Source organism: Salvelinus fontinalis, chromosome 17, assembly GCF_029448725.1.
Source record: "Salvelinus fontinalis isolate EN_2023a chromosome 17, ASM2944872v1, whole genome shotgun sequence".
NCBI lineage: Eukaryota > Metazoa > Chordata > Actinopteri > Salmoniformes > Salmonidae > Salvelinus > Salvelinus fontinalis.
This window is the reverse complement of record NC_074681.1, coordinates 28,133,165-28,153,825: the sequence shown is the minus strand read 5'-3', so window position 1 is coordinate 28,153,825 and position 20,661 is coordinate 28,133,165. Positions and strand designations below refer to the sequence as shown.

At 42.5% G+C, this 20,661-nt stretch overlaps 1 protein-coding gene across 1 annotated transcript; it reads right to left on the bottom strand.

The window, feature by feature from the left end:
• Positions 1-648: 648 nt before the first annotated feature.
• Positions 649-20,448, bottom strand: LOC129814107 (von Willebrand factor C domain-containing protein 2-like). The gene is made up of 3 exons (XM_055866912.1): positions 19,845-20,448; positions 10,616-10,745; positions 649-9,675 (listed from the first exon to the last, which is right to left on the bottom strand). Exons 1-3 carry the CDS (start codon positions 20,190-20,192, stop codon positions 9,488-9,490), a joined length of 666 nt encoding a protein of 221 aa, XP_055722887.1. The 5' UTR covers positions 20,193-20,448; the 3' UTR covers positions 649-9,487.
• Between the last annotated feature and the right edge of the window lie 213 nt (positions 20,449-20,661).

Sequence of the window (20,661 nt, the reverse complement as noted above, 5' to 3'; positions counted from 1 at the left end):
AATAGAAAATAGAAAATGTGCTGAGACTGAAGAAAGAACTCCTTCTGCTTTTAAAGACAAAGTGGAATTGGTAGCGGTAAAAAAAGAGTTGTATTTTAATTTTTTATAAATCAGTAATTATAATGGTTGAGCCATTGCTGTTCTTTCGACTAGTAAGTATTTATGTCACAGAGAGGTTAAGAAATACCATCACACTGCATTGCGGCTCAAATTGAAACGCTAAAACTACTTTACTCCTAAGGGGAGGCTATACCTTGGTTAGAAATTGTTTGCGTTAGCCAAATTCTAATAATGTGGTGCACATTTTCGGAATTATCATAACAATATAATATTTACTAAAGGCCGTATGGACCAAGTCCCGCTCCCATCAGTGGATGCATTACAAAGAAAGGATCATTTCTAGGTTGGGTTAGAACTATGTTCATACTGTCTCAGAGAGAAATCCACACCACCTTGGTTAAACAGAAAACCTAACAGTTATTGTTGAGATGCCAGCACTGTCCCCAAACTGTCAACAACAGGGATTTGGGGAAATAGAACAATGAACCACTGGCATCCCCTTACTGACAAGACATTCAGTGTGTAATAAACCACCTTCTACACAACAATGGCAACACATGGAAGAGAGTATAGTTAATGGACATACAAAGACACTTTATTTTCACTTACTGTAAGTTTACATTGGGTTTTTATTGAAAGATGGAGGGAGTTAAAGGCATGGATAAAAGATAAACTATGTACAACTGTAACGCTCGTCGTATAGAGGAGAAGGAGAAGAGGACCAAGGTGCAGCGTGGTAAGTGTTCATATTATTTAATAAAATACGCAACACTTGGCAAAACAACAAACGAACAGTCCTGAAAGGTGAAACAAACACTAAACAGGAAACAACCACCCACAAACACAGGTGGGAACAGGCTACCTAAGTGTGATTCTCTATCAGAGACAACGATAGACAGCTGCCTCTGATTGAGAACCATACCAGGCCAAACACACAGAAATACAACACAAGGACAAAATAGAACACGAGACATAGAATGCCGACCCAAACTCGTGACAACAACTATTCAATAACATAATCAAGAGACTTTTTTGAGAGTCGACTGGAGAGGTGTAATCAGAGCTAGTCCTGACATGACAAGGCTTGAATTTTGGCATAAAGTCTATCCATATAGTCTATCCATATAGTCTATCCATGTAGTCTATCCATATAGTCTATCCATGTAGTTTATCCATGTAGTCTATCCATGTAGTCTATCTATCCATATAGTCTATCCATGCAGTCTATCCATATAGTCAATCTATTCATATAGTTTATCCATATAGTCCATCCATAAAGTCTATCCATGTAGTCTATCCATATAGTCTATCAATGTAGTCTATCCATATAGTCTATCCATGTAGTTTATCCATATAGTCTATCAATGTAGTCTATCCATATAGTCTATTCATATAGTTTAACCATATAGTCTATCCATGTAGTCTATCCATGTAGTCCATCCATAAAGTCTATCCATGTAGTCTATCAATGTAGTCTATCCATGTAGTCTATCCATGTAGTCCATCCATAAAGTCTATCCATGTAGTCTATCCATATAGTCTATCCATATAGTCTATCCATGTAGTCTATCCATGTGTCTATCTATATAGTATATCCATGTAGTCTATCTATGTAGTCTATCCATGTAGTCTATCCATGTAGTCTATCCATGTAGTCTATCCATGTAGTCTATCCATATAGTCTATCTATCCATATAGTCTATCTATATAGTCTATCCATATAGTCTATCCATGTAGTTTATCCATGTAGTCTATTCATATAGTTTATCTATATAGTCTATCCATATAGTCTATCCATGTAGTTTATCCATGTAGTCTATTCATATAGTTTATCTATATAGTCTATCCATATAATCTATCCATATAGTCTATCCATGTAGTCTATCCATATGTCTATCTATGTAGTCTATCCATGTAGTCTATCCATGTAGTCTATCCATATAGTCTATCCATGTAGTCTACCCATATAGTCTATCCATGTAGTCTCTCTATCCATGTATCTGTCCATGTAGTCTGTCCATGTAGTCTATCCATGTAGTCTATCCATATAGTCTATCCATGTAGTCTATCCATGTATTCTATCCATATAGTCTATCCATGTAGTATATCCATATAGTCTATCCATATAGTCTATCCATATAGTCTATCTATCCATAAAGTCTATCCATGTAGTCTATCCATGTAGTTTATCCATATAGTGTAACCATATAGTCTATCCATGTAGTCTATCCATAAAGTCTATCCATGTAGTCTTTCCATGTAGTCTATCATTATGGTCTACCCATATAGTCTATCCATGTAGTCTATCCATATAGTCTATCTATATAGTCTATCCATGTAGTCTATCCATATAGTCTATCCATGTAGCCTATCCATATAGTCTATCCATATAGTCTATCCATGTAGTCTATAGATATAGTCTATCCATGTAGTCTATCCATGTAGTCTATCTATCCATATAGTCTATACATATAGTCTATCCATGTAGTATATCCATATAGTCTACCCATATCGTCTATCGATTTAGTCTATCCAAATAGTCTATCCATGTAGTCTATCCATATAGTCTACCCATATAGTCTATATATATAGTCTATCCATGTAGTCTATCTATCCATATAGTCTATCCATGTAGTCTATCCATGTAGTCTATCCATTTAGTCTATCCATGTAGTCTATCTATCCATGTAATCTATCCATATAATCTATCCATATAGTCTATCTATCCATATAATCTATCCATGTAGTCTATCCATATAGTCTATCTATCCATATAGTCTATCTATCCATATAATCTATCCATGTAGTCTATCCATGTAATCTATCCATATAATCTATCCATATACTCTATCTATCCATGTAGTCTATCCATGTAGTCTATCCATGTAGTCTCTCTATCCATGTAGTCTATCCATTTAGTCTATCCATATAGTCTATGCATATAGTCTATCTATCCATATAGTCTATCAATGTAGTATATCCATTTAGTCTATCCATATAGTCTATCCATGTAGTCTATCCATTTAGTCTATCCATGCAGTCTATCCATATAGTCTATATATCCATATAATCTATCCATGTAGTCTATCCATGTAATCTATCCATGTAGTCCCTCCATGCAGTCCATCCATGTAGTCTATCCATATAGTCTATCCATGTAGTCTATCCCTATAGTCTATCCATGTAGTCTATCCATATAGTCTATCTATATAGTCTATCCATGTAGTTTATCCATATAGTTTATCCATGTAGTCTCTCTATCCATGTAGTCTATCCATGTAGTCTATCTATCCATATAGTCTATCCATGTAGTATATCCATTTAGTCTATCCATATAGTCTATGTATATAGTCTATCTATCCATATAGTCTATCCATGTAGTCTATCCATATAGTCTATCCATGTAGTCTATCCATATAGTCTATCCATCTAGTCTATCCATTTAGTCTATCCATGTAGTCTATCTATCCATATCGTCTATCAATGTAGTCTATCCATATAGTCTATCTATCCATATCATCTATTCATCTAGTCTATCCATTTAGTCTATCCATGTAGTCTATCTATCCATATAGTCTATCCATTTAGTCTATCCATGTAGTCTATCTATCCATATCGTCTATCAATGTAGTCTATCCATATAGTCTATATATCCATATAATCTATCCATGTAGTCCATCCATGCAGTCTATCCATGTAGTCTATCCATATAGTCTATCTATCCATTTAGTCTATCCATGTAGTCTATCTATCCATATCGTCTATCAATGTAGTCTATCCATATAGTCTATATATCCATATAATCTATCCATGTAGTCCATCCATATAGTCTATCCATGTAGTCTATCCCTATAGTCTATCCATGAGTCTATCCATATAGTCTATCTATATAGTCTATCCATGTAGTTTATCCATATAGTGTATCCATATAATCTATCCATATACTCTATCCATGTAGTCTATCCATATAGTCTATCAATATAGGCTTTCCATGTAGTCTATCATTATAGTCTACCCATATAGTCTATCCCTGTAGTCTATCCATGTAGTCTCTCTATCCATGTAGTCTATCTATCCATATAGTCTATCCATATAGTCTATCCATGTAGTATATCCATTTAGTCTATCCATATAGTCTATCCATGTAGTCTATCTATCCATGTAGTCTATAGATATAGTCTATCCATGTAGTCTATCCATATAGTCTATCCATGTAGTCTATCTATCCATGTAGTCTATAGATATAGTCTATCCATGTAGTCTATCCATGTAGTCTATCTATCCATATAGTCTATCCATATAGTCTATCCATGTAGTATATCCATGTAGTATATCCATATAGTCTATGCATGTAGTCTATGCATGTAGTCTATCCATATTGTCTATCCATATTGTCTATCCATGTAGTCTATCTATCCATGTAGTCTATCCATATAGTCTACCCATATAGTCTATACATGTAGTCAATCCATAGAGTCTGTTCATGTAGTCTATCCATATAGTCTACCCATGTAGTCTATACATGTAGTCTATCCATATAGTTTATCCATATAGTCTATACATGTAGTCTATCCATATAGTCTACCCATGTAGTCTATACATGTAGTCTATCCATATAGTTTATCTATATAGTCTATCCATGTTGTCTATCTATCCATGTAGTCTATCCATGTAGTCTATCCATATAGTCTATCTATATAGTCTATCCATGTAGTCTTTCCATATAGTATATCCATATAGTCTATCCATATAGTATATCTATCCATATAGTCTATCCATGTAGTCTATCCATGTAGTCTATCCATATAGTCTATCCATGTAGTCTATCCATATAGTCTATCCATGTAGTCTATCCATGTAGTCTATTCATATAGTCTATCCATGTAGTCTATCCATATAGTCTATCCATGTAGAGTGGAGAGTGACCGCATTTCAGCCGTGCGTAATTGGCCGACTCCCACCACGGTAAAGGAGGTGCAGCGGTTTCTAGGGTTTTCCAATAACTACCGGTGGTTTATCCGGGGTTTTGGTCAGGTAGCGGCTCCCATTACCTCACTGCTGAAGTGGGGACCGGTACATTTGCAGTGGTCAGCTGAGGCGGATAGGGCTTTTGGTCACCTGAGGGCTCTGTTTACCTCGGCTCTCGTGCTGGCCCATCCGGATCCCTCTTTGGCTTTTATAGTGGAGGTGGATGCGTCCGAGGCTGGGATAGGAGCCGTGCTCTCGCAGCGCTCGGGTACGCCACCGAAGCTCCGCCCCTGTGCCTTATTCTCGAGGAAGCTCAGCCCGGCGGAGCGAAACTATGACGGAGGGGACCGGGAGCTGTTGGCTGTCGTCAAGGCTCTGAAGGCGTGGAGACATTGGCTTGAGGGGGCTAGAGACCCTTTTCTCATCTGGACTGACCACCGCAATCTGGAGTACAGCTGGTCAGCGAGGAGACTGAACCCTCACCAGGCAAGGTGGGCCATGTTTTTCACCCGTTTTGTTTTCACCCTTTCGTACAGACCAGGTTCCCAGAACGTGAAGGCAGACGCACTATCCCGGCTGTATGACACAGAGGAGCGGCCCATGGATCCCACCCCCATACTCCCGGCCTCCTGCCTGGTGGCACCGGTAGTGTGGGAGCTGGACGCGGACATTGAGCAGGTGTTACGTGCAGAGCCCGCTCCCCTTCAGTGTCCTGCTGGGCGTCTGTACGTTCCGTCTGCTGTCCGTGAGCGGCTGATCTTTTGGGCCCACACATCATCTTCCTCTGGTCATCCAGGCATCGGTCGGACGGTGCGCTGTCTGAGTGGGAAGTACTGGTGGCCCACTTTGGCTAAGGACGTGAGGGTTTATATTTCCTCTTGCTCTGTGTGCGCGCAGTGTAAGGCTCCTAGGCACCTGCCCAGAGGTAAGTTACACCCCTTACCCATTCCACAACGGCCATGGTCGCACCTGTCGATCGATTTCCTGACCAATCTCCCCCATCACAGGGAAACACCACGATCTTGGTTGTTGTGGATCGTTTCTCTAAGTCCTGCCGTCTCCTTCCTCTGCCCGGTCTCCCTACGGCCCTACAGACTGCGGAGGCCTTGTTTACACACGTCTTCCGGCACTACGGGGTGCCTGAGAATAAAGTGTCTGATCCGGGTCCCCAGTTCACTTCGAGGGTCTGAAGGGCGTTCATGGAACGTCTCGATCAGCCTTACCTCGGGTTTTCACCCTGAGAGTAACGGACAGGTGGAGAGAGTTAACTAGGATGTGGGTAGGTTTCTGCGGTCTTATTGCCAGGACCGGCCAGGGGAGTGGGCGGCGTTCGTGCCCTGGGCAGAGATGGCCCAGGACTCGCTTTGCCACTCCTCCACTAACTTCTCCCCCTTCCAGTGAGTACTGGGGTACCAGCCGGTTCTGGCTCCTTGGCATCAGAGTCAGACCGAAGCTCCTGCGGTGGACGGCTGGTTCCGGCGCGTGGAGGAGACATGGGACGCCGCCCATGTTCACCTTCGGGGCGCAGTGCTGCGCCAAAAAGCCAGGTCAGGCCGTCACCGCAGTGAGGGCCCGGTGTTCGGGCTCTCGACCCGAAACCTGCCCCTCTGCCTGCCCTGCCGGAAGCTGGGGCCGCAGTTTGTGTGGCCGTTCAAAGTCCTGAGGAGACTGAACGAGGTGTGTTACAGGTTACATCCCCCCCCGATTACCGTATTAACCCCTTGTTCCATGTGGATCTCCTCAGGCCGGTGGTGGCTGGTCCGCTCCAGGAGTCTGAGGTGCTGGAGGTTTCTCCGCCCCCTCTGGACATCGATGGGGCCCCGGCGTATGCCGTTCGCGCCATACTGGATTTGAGGTATCGTGCGAGGGGCCTTCAGTACCTCGTGGAGTGGGAGGGGTACGGTCCGGAGGAGAGATGCTGGATTCCCGGTGGAGGACATGTTGGACCCTTCAATGCTGCGGGAGTTCCACCGTCTCCGTCCGGACCGCCCTGCACCTCGCCCTCCGGGGTCGTCCCCGAGGCCGATGTCGGTGCGCTGCTGTGTTCTTAGTGCCGTGTATTTTGTTCGCCAAAATAAAATTCTCCTTTGGCTACCCAACTTCTGCTCTCCTGCGCCTGACTCCCTTACAGCCAGTTACGCATACCCAACACTATCCATATAGTCTATCCATGTAGTCTATCCATGTAGTCTATCCATGTAGTCTATCCATGTAGTCTATTCATACCAGCATGGACCAATATGCTGCACACAAACATACAGAAGAAGAACAGTTTCTCTACTTTTTTGGTTTCCATGCAATGGTCCCTACAAAATGGATGTGAAGGAAGCAAGTGAACAGCGTATAGTTTTCATGTTCATACCAATTTGTTTGTATTTGTATTTACACTGAACAAAAATATTAACCCAACTTGTAAAGTGTTGGTCCCATGTTTCATGAGCTGAAAGAAAAGATCCCAGAAATGTTCCATATGCACAAAATTATTCTTTATCTCAAATTTTGTCCACAAATGTGCTTACATCCCTGTTAGTGAGCATTTCTCATTTCCCAAGATAATCCATCCACCAACAGGTGTGCCATATTAAGAAGCTGATTAAACAGCATGATCATTACACAGGTGAACCTTGTGCTGGGGACAATAAAAGGCCAATCTAAAATGTGCAGTTTCGTCACACAACACAATGCCACAGATATCTCAAGTTTTGAGGGATGCAATTGGCATGCTGACTGCAGGAATGTCCACCAGAGCTGTTGCCAGATAATTTAGAGTGCAATTGGCATGCTGACTGCAGGAATGTCCACCAGAGCTGTTGCCAGATAATTTAATGTTAATTTCTCTACCATAAGCCGCCTCCAACGTCGTTTTAGAGAATTTGGTATTATGTCCAACTGGCCTCACAACCACAGACCACGTGTATGGCATCGTGTGTGGTAAGCGGTTTGCTGACGTCAACGTTGTGAACAGAGTGCCCCATGGTGGCGGTGGGGTTATGGTATGGAAAGGCATAAGCTATGGACAAAGAACTCAATTGCATTTTATCAATGGCAATCTGAATGCACAGAGATAATGCACGGCCCCATGTCGCAAGGATCTGTACACAATTCCTGGAAGCTGAAAATGTCCCAGTTTTTCCAGGCCTACATACTCACCAGACATGCCACCCATTGAGCATGTTTTGGATGCTCTGGATCGACATGTACGACAGAGTGTTCCAGTTCCCACCAATAGCTATCAATTTCGCACAGCCATTGAAGAGGAGTGGGACAACATTCCACAGGCCACAATCAACAGCCTGATCAACTCTTTGATCAACTCTGATCAACTCTGCCAAGGCAGCAGCCACTCTTCCTGGGATCCGGCAAAATTTAAACAGTTATATACAATTATGGGTCTCTGACATTCTGATAGTGAGTTGTTTATAGTTTACAAAATTATAATATTCATACACAACTTAATGTTTCTTACACTAGCCTTCAGCTTTCAGAACCAATTTTTTCATATCTATAATGTTCCATTCACATCAAATTCAAATGCAATGGAGATGTTATACCTAAATTAATAAAATCTTCCAATAAGTGTAACATCTGAAAATGTAGGATAGTCTCTATAATCTACATTACATCAAAACAGTCCAACTAGCTTAGAAATATGCATTCACTACTTTACTGGCTTAATCTTTGTTTACAGTATACATACAGATTAAGGAGGCAGTTGGGTCAAACTGCCCCCTCCTTCAACTACATTAGGAAATGTTTTCGGCAAGGAATGTTCAAAAGATAGTTCACTCCCAAATCTAAGTTAATCAGATGTGTTTTCAGATCTTAAAAGTGGTCTAATATCAAGATGAGAATCATGAGATGGTCCCAAACCATCTGTTGTGTAGATTCAGCTATCTGCCTCCATCTCCCAAAAAATAGATAGTGCCATTGTTCCCCATTCATTTGGGATGGAGGCTTGTAGTTGGAGTTTATAACATAATATATTTAATATTTAGCAGACGCTTTTATCCAAAGCGACTTACAGTCATGCATGCATACGTTTTATGTATCGACAGCAGATTGTGTGGGACGTTAACTCATCTTGACATAAGACCACTTTTTAAGCATGAACAAACTTTGATTTGAGAGTGAACTGCCACTTCACAAGTTCATTAATTGATAGTCATTTGGAATAGGTTTAGGTTCAGACAAGAGAACGCAAATAGATCCACATTGGTACTACATGCTACAGTACGTCAGTTAGTATGTCTCTTCCTCTTCAAGTCCTGCTGATAACCACCTAACCTTCAGGGGAAAATCATGGTGGGGTGAAGTTTCCCCATGGTACAGATCTAGGATCAGCTTACCGTCCCCCAATCCTAACCTTAACCATTGGTGGGAGGAAATGCAAAGCTGACCAAAGATCACTGTCTAGGGGCAGCTTCACCCAACACTGGGGCAAATGACTGGTACTACTTCATCAGTTCTTCTGGCTAGCCTCTTCTGGGGTGCAGTTATGTACGCGAGAACAGGTGGCCAAGCGGTTGCCCTCCCAGTAGCCAGCGTCACCTGAGTCGTGACAGCGACACTTTGTGCAGGAGTCCACCCATACAGGTTCCACCCCTGGGATCACCTGGCTGCGGGTCAAATCCACATAGCAGTTGGGCCCTGGGGAAACACACAATCATTTCTCTTTACTTGCCATTTGGTTGTGATATTTTGCATTGTACTTCTCTTTCCATGAGGATATAACTGTCACATCTACCGTAAAGAGGAGAGGGTATTTTCAGTGGAAGTTGAACTACAGACAATAAGACTTGATTAACTCTGAATTACTTTATTGAAAAAACTATGTACACTTAATTGTGCGGTCATAGACCACCTAAAATCAAACCATGAAAGCATCTTCAACTGGCTATTTTCCAACTTGATAAACGTCCTTTTGAATAGTATTGTGTGTCTCAGTAGAACAGGAGAGAGTGGATCGGTTATTGGTAACGGTGTGTGAAGAGCATTATTTCATGCTGATATAGTTATTCTTCCCCCACTACTTCTATTTGTTTGGATAAATGATCACATTCATACCGTATATTGCTGCTTGTGGTGCTGACAACAGTAATGTGACAAAACTAACGGCATGCATCAATCACAATAAACGGTCAATTATGAACAACTGTTTCTGCACAGAGAATAGACAATGTGAGGAATGTGAACATCATCTTCCCTGTATCTAGACTCTCTCATCTCCCTTTGCCTAGAGTAGAATCAAATAGAATGCTTCATTGTCAATAAAGAATTTGATGACCTGTGATATCGCACAGCCACTTACTGTAAGCGTGTGTGGAGAAAAAGAGGTGTTATTTGAGGGAGTTTGGCTAATTATAATTTAGGAATCATGATTATAGCTAGCTAATATTGACACTGATGGATATGCTAGCTGCTACTTAGGTGAGACATACTTAGACAAGTTCATTCTTTCCCTATTTCCCTTAATGTTCTATATCATCCACAGGAGATTACCCACTTCTCTGTCTCTCCGGGACATCTTTAAAAAATGTGTAATCCGTTCACAGGTTCTATGTAATAACCACGAGGTCAGTTCACTCACCCTCTGGGCATTCAGGGCAGCAATTCCCATTGGTGTTGACAGGGTTGACGCAGGGCGGGGGGGCACAGTCTGCCACCAGGCAGCGTGCGATGCCATCACTGTCACAGGTACACTGCTCGCACTCACTTGGCTGCCAATCACACAGAACAAAACACAGGCTGTCAGAGACAGAGGACGGTGTCCCAAATGGCACCCTATTCCTTTTATAGTGCACTACTTTTGACCAGAGGCCATAGGGGAATAGGGTGTAATTTGGCATGCAACCACAGACGTAGTCCTACCAGTGTTCTTTAGACTGCCACTGGCAGATACGGTATCACTGTTAGACATGAGCATTTGGACAGAAAATACCTCCCAAGATGTTATTTGTCATTTATTGAGACAGGGCACTCGACCAAAGACCAAGTCCATATTATGGCAAGAACAGCTCAAATAAGAAAATAGAAATGACAGTGCATCATTACTTTAAGACATGAAGGTCAGTCAGTCTGTAAAATTTCAAGAAAAAGTTTCTTCAAGTGCAGTGGCAAAAACCATCAAGTGCTATGATGAAACTGGCTCTCATGAGGACTGCCACTGAGACGCAGAGTAGGTGAATGGATGATCACCGCATTAATGGTTCCCACCGTGAAGCATGGAGGAGGAGGTGTGATGGTGTGGGGGTGCTTTGCTGGTGACACTGTCTGTGATTAATTTAGAATTCAAGGCAAACTTAACCAGCATGGCTACCACAGCATTCTGCAGCGATACGCCATCCCATCTGGTTTACGCTTAGTGGGACTAAAATGTGTTTTTCCACAGGACAATGACCCAACACACCTCCAGGCGGTGTAAGGGATATTTGACCAAGAAAGAGAGTGATGGAATGCTGCATCAGATGACCTGGCCTCCAGAATCCCCCGACCTCAAACCAATTGAGATGGTTTGGGATAAGTTGGATAGCTGAGTGAAGGAAAAGCAGCTAACAAGTGCTCAGCATATGTGGGAACTCCTTCAAGACTTTTGGAAAAGCATTCCAGGTGAAGCTGGTAGAGAGAATGCCAAGAGTGTGCAAAGCTGTCATTAAGGAAAAGGGTGGCTACTTTGAAAAATATAAAATATAAAATATATTCCGATTTGTTTAACACTTTTTTGTATTCTACATGATTCCATATGTGTTATTTCATAGTTTGGATGTCTTCACTATTATTCGACAATGTAGAACATAGTCAAATAAAGAAAAACCCTTGAATGAGTAGGTGTGTCCAAACTTCTGACTGGTACGGTATGTGTAATGTATGTTTTATTGTACTGAGTTCATGTAAACCGTTAACAGATGTTTTCCCCTGTCACAGTATTGGATGTTTATCAGCATCTCTGCATGTGGTTTAGATACAGAGGTTGGGTTAAATGAAGTGGAAGAAAATAACACCATGAGGCTCTGGGCTTAATGTCTCTTAGCTCATCCAGTGCTGTGTCAGAGGGCCTCTGATTATCCCCTTAGGGATCTCCCATTAACCATAATAACCTCATCAAGAGGACAATGAGCCAAGAGTAAATCTCACTGGCTTGGCTTTTCTGTTGCCAGAGTCGTTTCATATTCTAATTCATTGACTGAGGGGGTATTGCATTTCTGCTTGGCTTTGTTGGCTCTGCTTTCCTCTTTCCACTGAAACAAAGGAGTTTATTCTTCAAGCAGGTTGAACTGTGGCTAATGATTCTGCTGATTACAGCAACAGACAACAAAGAGTTGTATGTAATCAATAGCACAGCAACCTAATCACAAACAAGAAACATAGATGCAATTAGAAACAAACAACAAATATGACTGAAGAATCCATTCAATATTATGGATGAGGACTATGAAGGAGATTATCAAAACATTTACAATGTGCCCCCAGAAGAATCTCAATATCAACTGGGTGATTTTTGTCTTTATCTGTTCTCTCAATTTACATCTGCACATTTGAATAGACTGGCTGTAAATGTAGCAAGATTCAGCATTTAACAGCAGCATACTGCCTCCATGTGGCAGTATCTCCACAAGTTACAGTCCCTGTCAGTAACAGCTTTTCAGCTACTAACCTAATTGAGCAGGTGTAAAATAAACCAGCTATACTGTATCCAAACAAGATGGCGTAGCAGTCAGACATCTTTGTCTTCGTCTTGTCGTGTCACGTGTATATATCTTTTTATATCTTTTTTCTTTGCGTATATTTTTTAAATATTATTCTTAAAACCTCTACTTCCTCAGAAACCCGGGTCCGGGAGCACCCCCACCAGTAAAAAAGCTGACTAGCATAGGCTAGCATAGCGTCACAAGTAAATAGTAGCATCTAAATATCATTCAATCACAAGTCCAAGACACCAGATGAAAGATACACATCTTGGTAATCAAGCCATCATTTCTGATTTTTAAAATGTTTTACAGGGAAGACACAATATGTAAATCTATTAGCTAACCACGTTAGCAAAAGACACCACTCCCATACTCCACCATTTTTCTTACTCCACCAGCAGCTATCACAAATTCGACCAAATAAAGATATAAATAGCCACTAACCAATAAACAACCTCATCAGATGACAGTCTGATAACATATTTATTGTATAGCATAGGTTTTGTTAGAAAAATTTGCCTATTTCAGGTATAAATCATTGTTTACCATTGCAGCCACCATCACAACTCGACTAGAATAACTACAGAGAGCAACGTGTATTACCTAATTACTCATCATAAAACATTTCTTAAAAATACACAGCGTACAGCAATTGAAAGACACAGATCTTGTGAATCCAGACAATATTTCAGATTTTCTAAGTGTTTTACAGCGAAAACACAATGTAGCGTTATATTAGCTTAGCACAGTAGCAAACCAAACAACAGCATTGATTCCAGCCAAACATAGCGATAACGTATTCACCACCAAAATATATTAATTTTCACTAACCTTCTCAGAATTCTTCAGATGACAGTCCTGTAACATCATATTACACAATGCATATAGAGTTTGTTCGAAAATGTGCATATTTAGCGGCACAAATCGTGCTTATACAATGAAAATAGTGTCCAAATACTCAAGCAATCTGTCCGGCGCCATCTTGGAAAGACACCTATTCTTATCGAAAACTATTCATAAACTTGACTAAAAAAAATACAGGTTGGACAGCAATTGAAAGACAAATTAGTTCTTAATGCAATCGCTGAATTACATTTTTAAAATTAACGTTACTGTGCAATACAGGGTGCAATACAGGGTGCGATAACGCAAGGCTACACGGCAAATAATGGCGTCTTATGCATTTTACTTTTTCAACAGAACAACGAATTATCAGCATAAATAGTTCTTACTATTAGCTGAACTCCCATCAGAATCTTGGGAAAGGTGTCCTTTGGCCGAAAGAATCGTTGCTGGGGTGGAGAATGTTTCCTTCCACGTTGCAATTAGCAGTACACAATGGCATGCGAGAGAGAGATACCCAACTCAATACAACGTCAGAAAATGAAATGCCCGAAAATCGCAATATACTGACATAAACTGATATAAATCGGTTTAAAATAACAAGATTATGATGTCTTTAAAGCCTATATCGAATAAAAACAGAGCCGGATATATCTAGGAGCTAAATCCAGAGCTTCTAAAACGACATGCCAGGACCCTCTCTGCGTCAGCGCGAAGATCCAAAAGGGTGGACACATCGATTCCAATCAATTTATAGACTTTCTGAACTGCGTAGAGACTCCATTTCAAGGCCCTCTATTCGCTGACACCCAGGGGAAGGCGTATGCAGTGCATCTCAACCAATAGAAGACAGGCAAAGTTAAACACAGGTCTGGGAACAGGTTTGGAAAAATCTGCATTCTCAACTCCACATAGGGAAATTGCTCTAAGTCGAGTTCTGTTTCACTTACAGACATAATTCAAAAGGTTTTAGAAACTAGAGAGTGTTTTCTATCCAATAGTAATAATAATATGCATATTGTACGAGCAAGAATTGAGTACGAGGCAGTTTAATTTGGGAACACCAAGAAAAAAATTGTGCTAACAGCTCCCCCGATTGACAAGAAGTTTAACCTCAATTTCAACATACTCTCCTGCAATCCGCCTCACTCAATGTGGTATGGATCTGCTATTTTCTTTACTTTTGAACTGGAACCCCTAACAGAAGCTAGCCAGCTAACTAGTTACTAGCTAGTAGTCAGCTAGCCACTGCTAGCGGTCATCAGCTAACATTTAGCCCAAACAACTCTTGCCAGTCTGCACAGCGTGATTCAAACCAGAGCAAATCGTACTTATTTTTCTCCATATCTCCGGATTTGTACTGCAAGCTCTGAACCTTTTGTCCTGGATCATTGCAGCTAGCTGCTATCCGAGTGGTCACTCCTGGCTAACATCTCTGTCCCAAAACAAGAGCCAATTAGCCTGGAGCTAGCCTTTGCTAGGCCCATCTCCCGGCTAGCCGAAGAGGTCCATCAGCCACTCCTTGGGCTACAATACCTATTTTACTGCCGACACGGAGCCCCGCCGATTCATCACGACTGGACTACCGATGTAATCTGCCCAAGGGGGTTTTTCAACTGGCTCCTCCGTCGCGATGTCCCCTGAATGCCCATCTTCTAGCCTGCTAGCCGCGGTCCGCTAGCTGTCTAGAGCATATTGGTCTGTTAGCTGAAGAGGCCCATCGGACAAATTCTTTGGCCACTTTACCTATTTTGACAATTGGTCTGGACCCGTTTATCACACGGAGCCCTGCTGATCCATCACGACTGATCTGCCGACAGTAACAGCACGAGAGGGATACAAGAGACTTCTTCCGTCGCTACGTCCCTCATTCTTCTTCTGCTAGCTTGCTAGCCCCGGCCTGCTAGCTGTCTGAATCGCCGTGTCTCCAGCCCGCTGAGCTACTCACTGGACCCCTATGATCACTCGACTACGCATGCCTCTCCCTAATGTAAATATGCCTTGTCATTTGCTGTTTTGGTTAGTGATTATTGCCTTATTTCACTGTAGAGCCTCTAGCCCTGCTCAATACGCCTTAGCTAACCCTTTAGTTCCACCTCCCACACATGCGTTGACCTCACCTGGTTTAAATTATGTTTCTAGAGACAATATCTCTCTCATCGTCACTCAATGCATAGGTTTACCTCCACTGTATTCACATCATACCATTCCTTTGTCTGTACATTATGCCTTGAATCTATTCAAGCCTCCCCCATTTCTCCTTCACCCAAATCCAGATAGCTGATTTTCTGAAAGAGCTACAAAATATTGACCCCTACAAATCAGCCGGGCTAGACAATCTGGACTCTCTACTTCTAAAATTATCCGCTGAAATTGTTGCAACCCCTATTACTAGCCTGTTCAACCTCTCTTTCGTATCGTCTGAGATCCCCAAAGATTGGAAAGCTGTCAGGGTCATCCCCCTCTTCAACGGGGGAGACACTCTAGACCCAAACTGCTACAGACCTATATCTATCCTACCCTGCCTTTCTAAGGTCTTCAAAAGCCAAGTTAACAAACAGATCACCGACTATTTCGAATCCCACCGTACCTTCTCCACTATGCAATCTGGTTTCCGAGCTGGTCATGGGTGCACATCAGCCACGCTCAAGGTCCTAAACGATATCATGACCGCGATCGATAAGAGACAATGCTGTGCAGCCGTATTCATTGACCTGGCCAAGGCTTTTGACTCTGTCAATCACCACATTCTTTTTTTATTTTATTTTATTTAATTTTATTTTTTACCCCCTTTCCCCCCTATTTTTGTGGTATCCAATCGCTAGTAATTATTATCTTGTCTCATCGCTACAACTCCCGTACGGGCTCGGGAGAGACGAAGGTCGAATGCCATGTGTCCTTCGAAGCACAACCCAACCAAGCCGCACTGCTTCTTTAACACAGCGCGCCTCCAACCCGGAAGCCAGCCGCACCAATGTGTCGGAGGAAACACCGTGCACCTGGCCCCCTTGGTTAGCGCGCACTGCGCCCAGCCCGCCACAGGAGTCGCTGGAGCGCGATGAGACAAGGAAATCCCTACCGGCCAAACCCTCCCTAACCCGGACGACGCTAGCCCAATTGTGCGTCGCCCCACGGACCTCCCGGTCGCGGCCGGCTGCGACAGAGCCTGGGGGCGAACCCAGAGACTCTGGTGGCGCAGTTAGCACTGCGGTGCAGTGCCCTAGACCACTGCGCCACCCGGGAGGCCTAATCACCACATTCTTATCAGCAGACTCAACAGCCTTGGTTTCTCAAATGACTGCCTCGCCTAGTTCAGCAACTAATTCTCAGACAGAGTTCAGTGTGTCAAATCAGAGGGCCTGTTGTCCGGACCTCTGGCAGTCTCTATGGGGGTGCCACAGGGTTCAATTCTCGAGCCGACTCTCTTTTCTGTATACATCAATGACGTTGCTCTTGCTGCTGGTGATTCTCTGATCCACCTCTATGCAGACGACACCATTCTGTATACTTCTGGCCCTTCTTTGGACACTGAGTTAACTAACCTTCAGACAAGCTTCAATGCCATACAACTCTCCTTCCGTGGCCTCCAACTGCTCTTAAATGCAAGTAAAACTAAATGCATGCTCTTCAACCGATCGCTGCCCACCTGCCCGCCCATCCAGCATCACAACTCTGGACGGTTCTGACTTAGAATATGTGGACAACTACAAATACCTAGGTGTTTGGTTAGACTGTAAACTCTCCTTCCAGACTCACATCAAGCATCTCCAATCCCAAAGTTAAATCTAGAATCGGCTTCCTATTTCACAACAAAGCCTCCTTCACTCATGCTGCCAAACATACCCTCGTAAAACTGACTGTCCTACCGATCCTCGACTTCGGCGATGCAATTTACAAAATAGCCTCCAACACTCTACTCAGCAAATTGGATGCAGTCTATCACAGTGCCATCCGTTTTGTCACCAAAGCCCCATATACTACCCACCACTGCGACCTATATGCTCTCGTTGGCTGGCCCTCGCATCATTTTCATCGCCAAACCCACTGGCTCCAGGTCATCTATAAGTCTCTGCTAGGTAAAGCCCCGCCTTATCTCAGCTCACTGGTAACCATATAATTCACTGGTCACCCCCAAAGCCAACTCTTCCTTTAGGAGCCTTTCCTTCCAGTTCTCTGCTGCCAATGACTGGAACTAACTGCAAAAATCACTGAAGCTGGAGACTCATATTTCCCTCACTAACTTTAAGCACCAGCTGTCAGAGCAGCTCACAGATCACTGCACCTGTACACAGCCCATCTGTAAATAGCCCATCCAACTACCTCATCCCCATACTGTTATTCATTTGATTTATTTTGCTCCTTTTCACACCAGTATCTTTACTTGCACACTCATCTTCTGCACATCTAACTTCTGCACATCTATCACTCCAGTGTTTAATTGCTATATTGCAATTATTTCGCCACTATGGCCTATTTATTGCCTTACCCCCCTTATCCTACCTCATTTGCACACACTGTATATAAACTTTTTCTATTGTATTATTGACTGTATGTTTGTTTATTCCATGTGTAACTCTGTGTTGTTGTTTGTGTCGCACTGCTTTGCTTTATCTTGGCCAGGTCGCAGTTGTAAATGAGAACTTGTTCTCAACTGGCCTACCTGGTTAAATAAAGGTGTGAAAAAATAATAACAATAATAAAAGACGACCATTAGGCCTTTATAGCAGTAGTGGTAGTTCTACAACAAACCACTGGGTAGGGCAAATTATCCATATTCGAAATTTCATCAGCATGCAGTGCCAAAAACAGCCCGACACCCAGATATGTTTCAGTAAAGACAATACTATAAAACATACTGCTGGGTGAGTTATTCTAGGCCATACACTACATGACCAAAAGTATGTGGACACCTGCTCATCAAACATCTCATTCTAAAATCCTGGGCATTAATATGTCCCCGTTTGCTGCCATAACAGCCTCCCTCCACTCTTCTGGGAAGGCTTTCCACTAGATGTTGGAACATTGCCGTGGGGACTTGTTTCCATTCAGGCACAAGAGCATTACTGAAGTCAGGCACTGATGTTGGGTGATTAGGCCTGGCTCACAGTCGGCGTTCCAATTCATCCCAAAGGTGTTCGATGGAGTTAAGTTCAGGGCTCTGTGCAGGCCAGTCAAGTTCTTCCTCACTGACCTCAACAAACCATTTCTGTATGGACCTCGCTTGTGCACGGGAGCATTGTTATGCTGAAACAAGAAAGAGCCTTACCCAAACTGTTGCCACAAAGTTGGAAGCACAGAATCATCTAGAATGTCATTGTATGCTGTAGTGTTAAGATGTCCCTTCACTGGAACTAAGGGGCTTAGCCTGAACCATGAAAGACAGTCCAAGACCATTATTCTTCCACCACCAAACTTTACAGTTGGCACTATGCATTCGGGCAGGTAGCGTTCTCCTGGCATCAGCCAAACCCAGATTTGTCTGTCGGACTGCCAGATGGTGAAGCGTGATTCATCACTCCAGAAAATGCATTTCCACTGCTCCAGAATCCAATGGCGGCAAGCTTTACACCACTCCAGCCTTTGCTTGGCATTGCTCATGGTGATCTTAGTCTTGTGTGCAGCTGCTCGGCCATGGAAACTAATTTCATGAAGCTCCTGACAAACAGTTTTTGTACTGATGATTTTTACGAATTACACGCTTCAGCACTCAGCGGTCCTGTTCTGTGAGCTTATGTGGCCTACCACTTTGCGGCTGAGCGGATGTCGCTCCTAGATGTTTCCACTTCACAATGACAGCACTTACAGTTGACCAGAGCAACTCAAAATTTTACTAACTGACCTGTCGAAATGGTGGCATCTTATAACAGTGCCACTCTTCAGTAAGGCCATTCTACTGCCAATGTTTGTCCATGGAGATTGCATGGCTGTGTGCTCGATTTTATACACCTGTCAGCAACGTGTGGCTGAAATAGCCGAATCCACTAATTTGATTGGGTGTATATATAGTGTATAACAAGAGAATTGTGAACAGGAAATGAAATACCTTACTTTTGAATAACATCTCCAAAGTTTGGAGTGCTATTTGCGCACAGACAGACTTTGGAGGGCCGACTTCAGGAGGTAGCAGAACGACCATCATGACAGTAAGAGGAAAATCAATATACATCAGTCAACTCAATAGACATTTGAGAAGTAAATGACAACCCAGAAATATTATTTTTATTAATTCGAGAAAAAGATTCACCTGATCATATCGTGCCAAGTACGGCAATATTTATTGTAGCCTACCTGGAAGTTTTGTCCCAGTTCGTACACCTCTCCCCGGTACTCACAGCCTATATTCTCACATCTTGGGCAGCAATCAGTGGGATAGTGGCTGACATGGATGCAAGCGGTGGGCAAAGAGGTGCATTCCGTCCGTGCACAAGAAGACCCCTCTGTGGTGCATTCACACTGCGTGCAATGGTCTGAGTCTAAAAAATACCATTCTCCTACATAGTAGACGCTGCCGTTTGCATCACAGGTGTTCTCCTGTCCAGCCACAGAGAAAGCCATTCCGACCTGGACACAGAACAGTAGAGACATCACGGAACGCATAATCCCCATCGAATAGTGCTTATTTGAAAACATTTTCATTACCAAAAAAACTATTAAAAAATACTAAAAGATTGTGTTTCAGTGTCCACGATTTTAAAATTCCAAGATGTGCTTTAGTGTTTATGGTTATAGAGCAATATCTGCCACACTGTTGCAGAATATAACATCCTCACAACATTTCTTCAGATGTCCTAGCCTAAAACTTTTCTAAGGTTATGTTCTCGACTCCCGGTCTTTCACATATCAGAGGCAGAAACTTGCAGAGGGAAAGTTATTACGCCTCTATGTGGGTTATGTTACAATTCACACGTGACAACCTAGTCTAGTGCACATACTCTGCTCTTCCGTCAACTGTCTGTGAGCTATAGCGTCAAATTATGAGAAGGGGTTTTCCCCTACAGAAATAACTGTTATTCATTGTCTAGACAATATTTGAACTGCTTTGAGATAATATTAACTTCTTTTTTATCGTACCATTTTATGAATTAACAGATTAATTAAGATAAAT

Bases quoted from the DNA above. Each gene is read 5' to 3' on its own strand.
- LOC129814107 (XM_055866912.1), bottom strand. From the start codon at position 20,192: ATGAAAATGTTTTCAAATAAGCACTATTCGATGGGGATTATGCGTTCC. The intron at 10,746-19,844 runs GTAGGCTACAAT...TGTGATTGGCAG, and splicing joins AACTGGGACAAAACTTCCAG to CCAAGTGAGTGCGAGCAGTG. The intron at 9,676-10,615 runs GTGAGTGAACTG...GTGTTTCCCCAG, and splicing joins CTGCCCTGAATGCCCAGAGG to GGCCCAACTGCTATGTGGAT.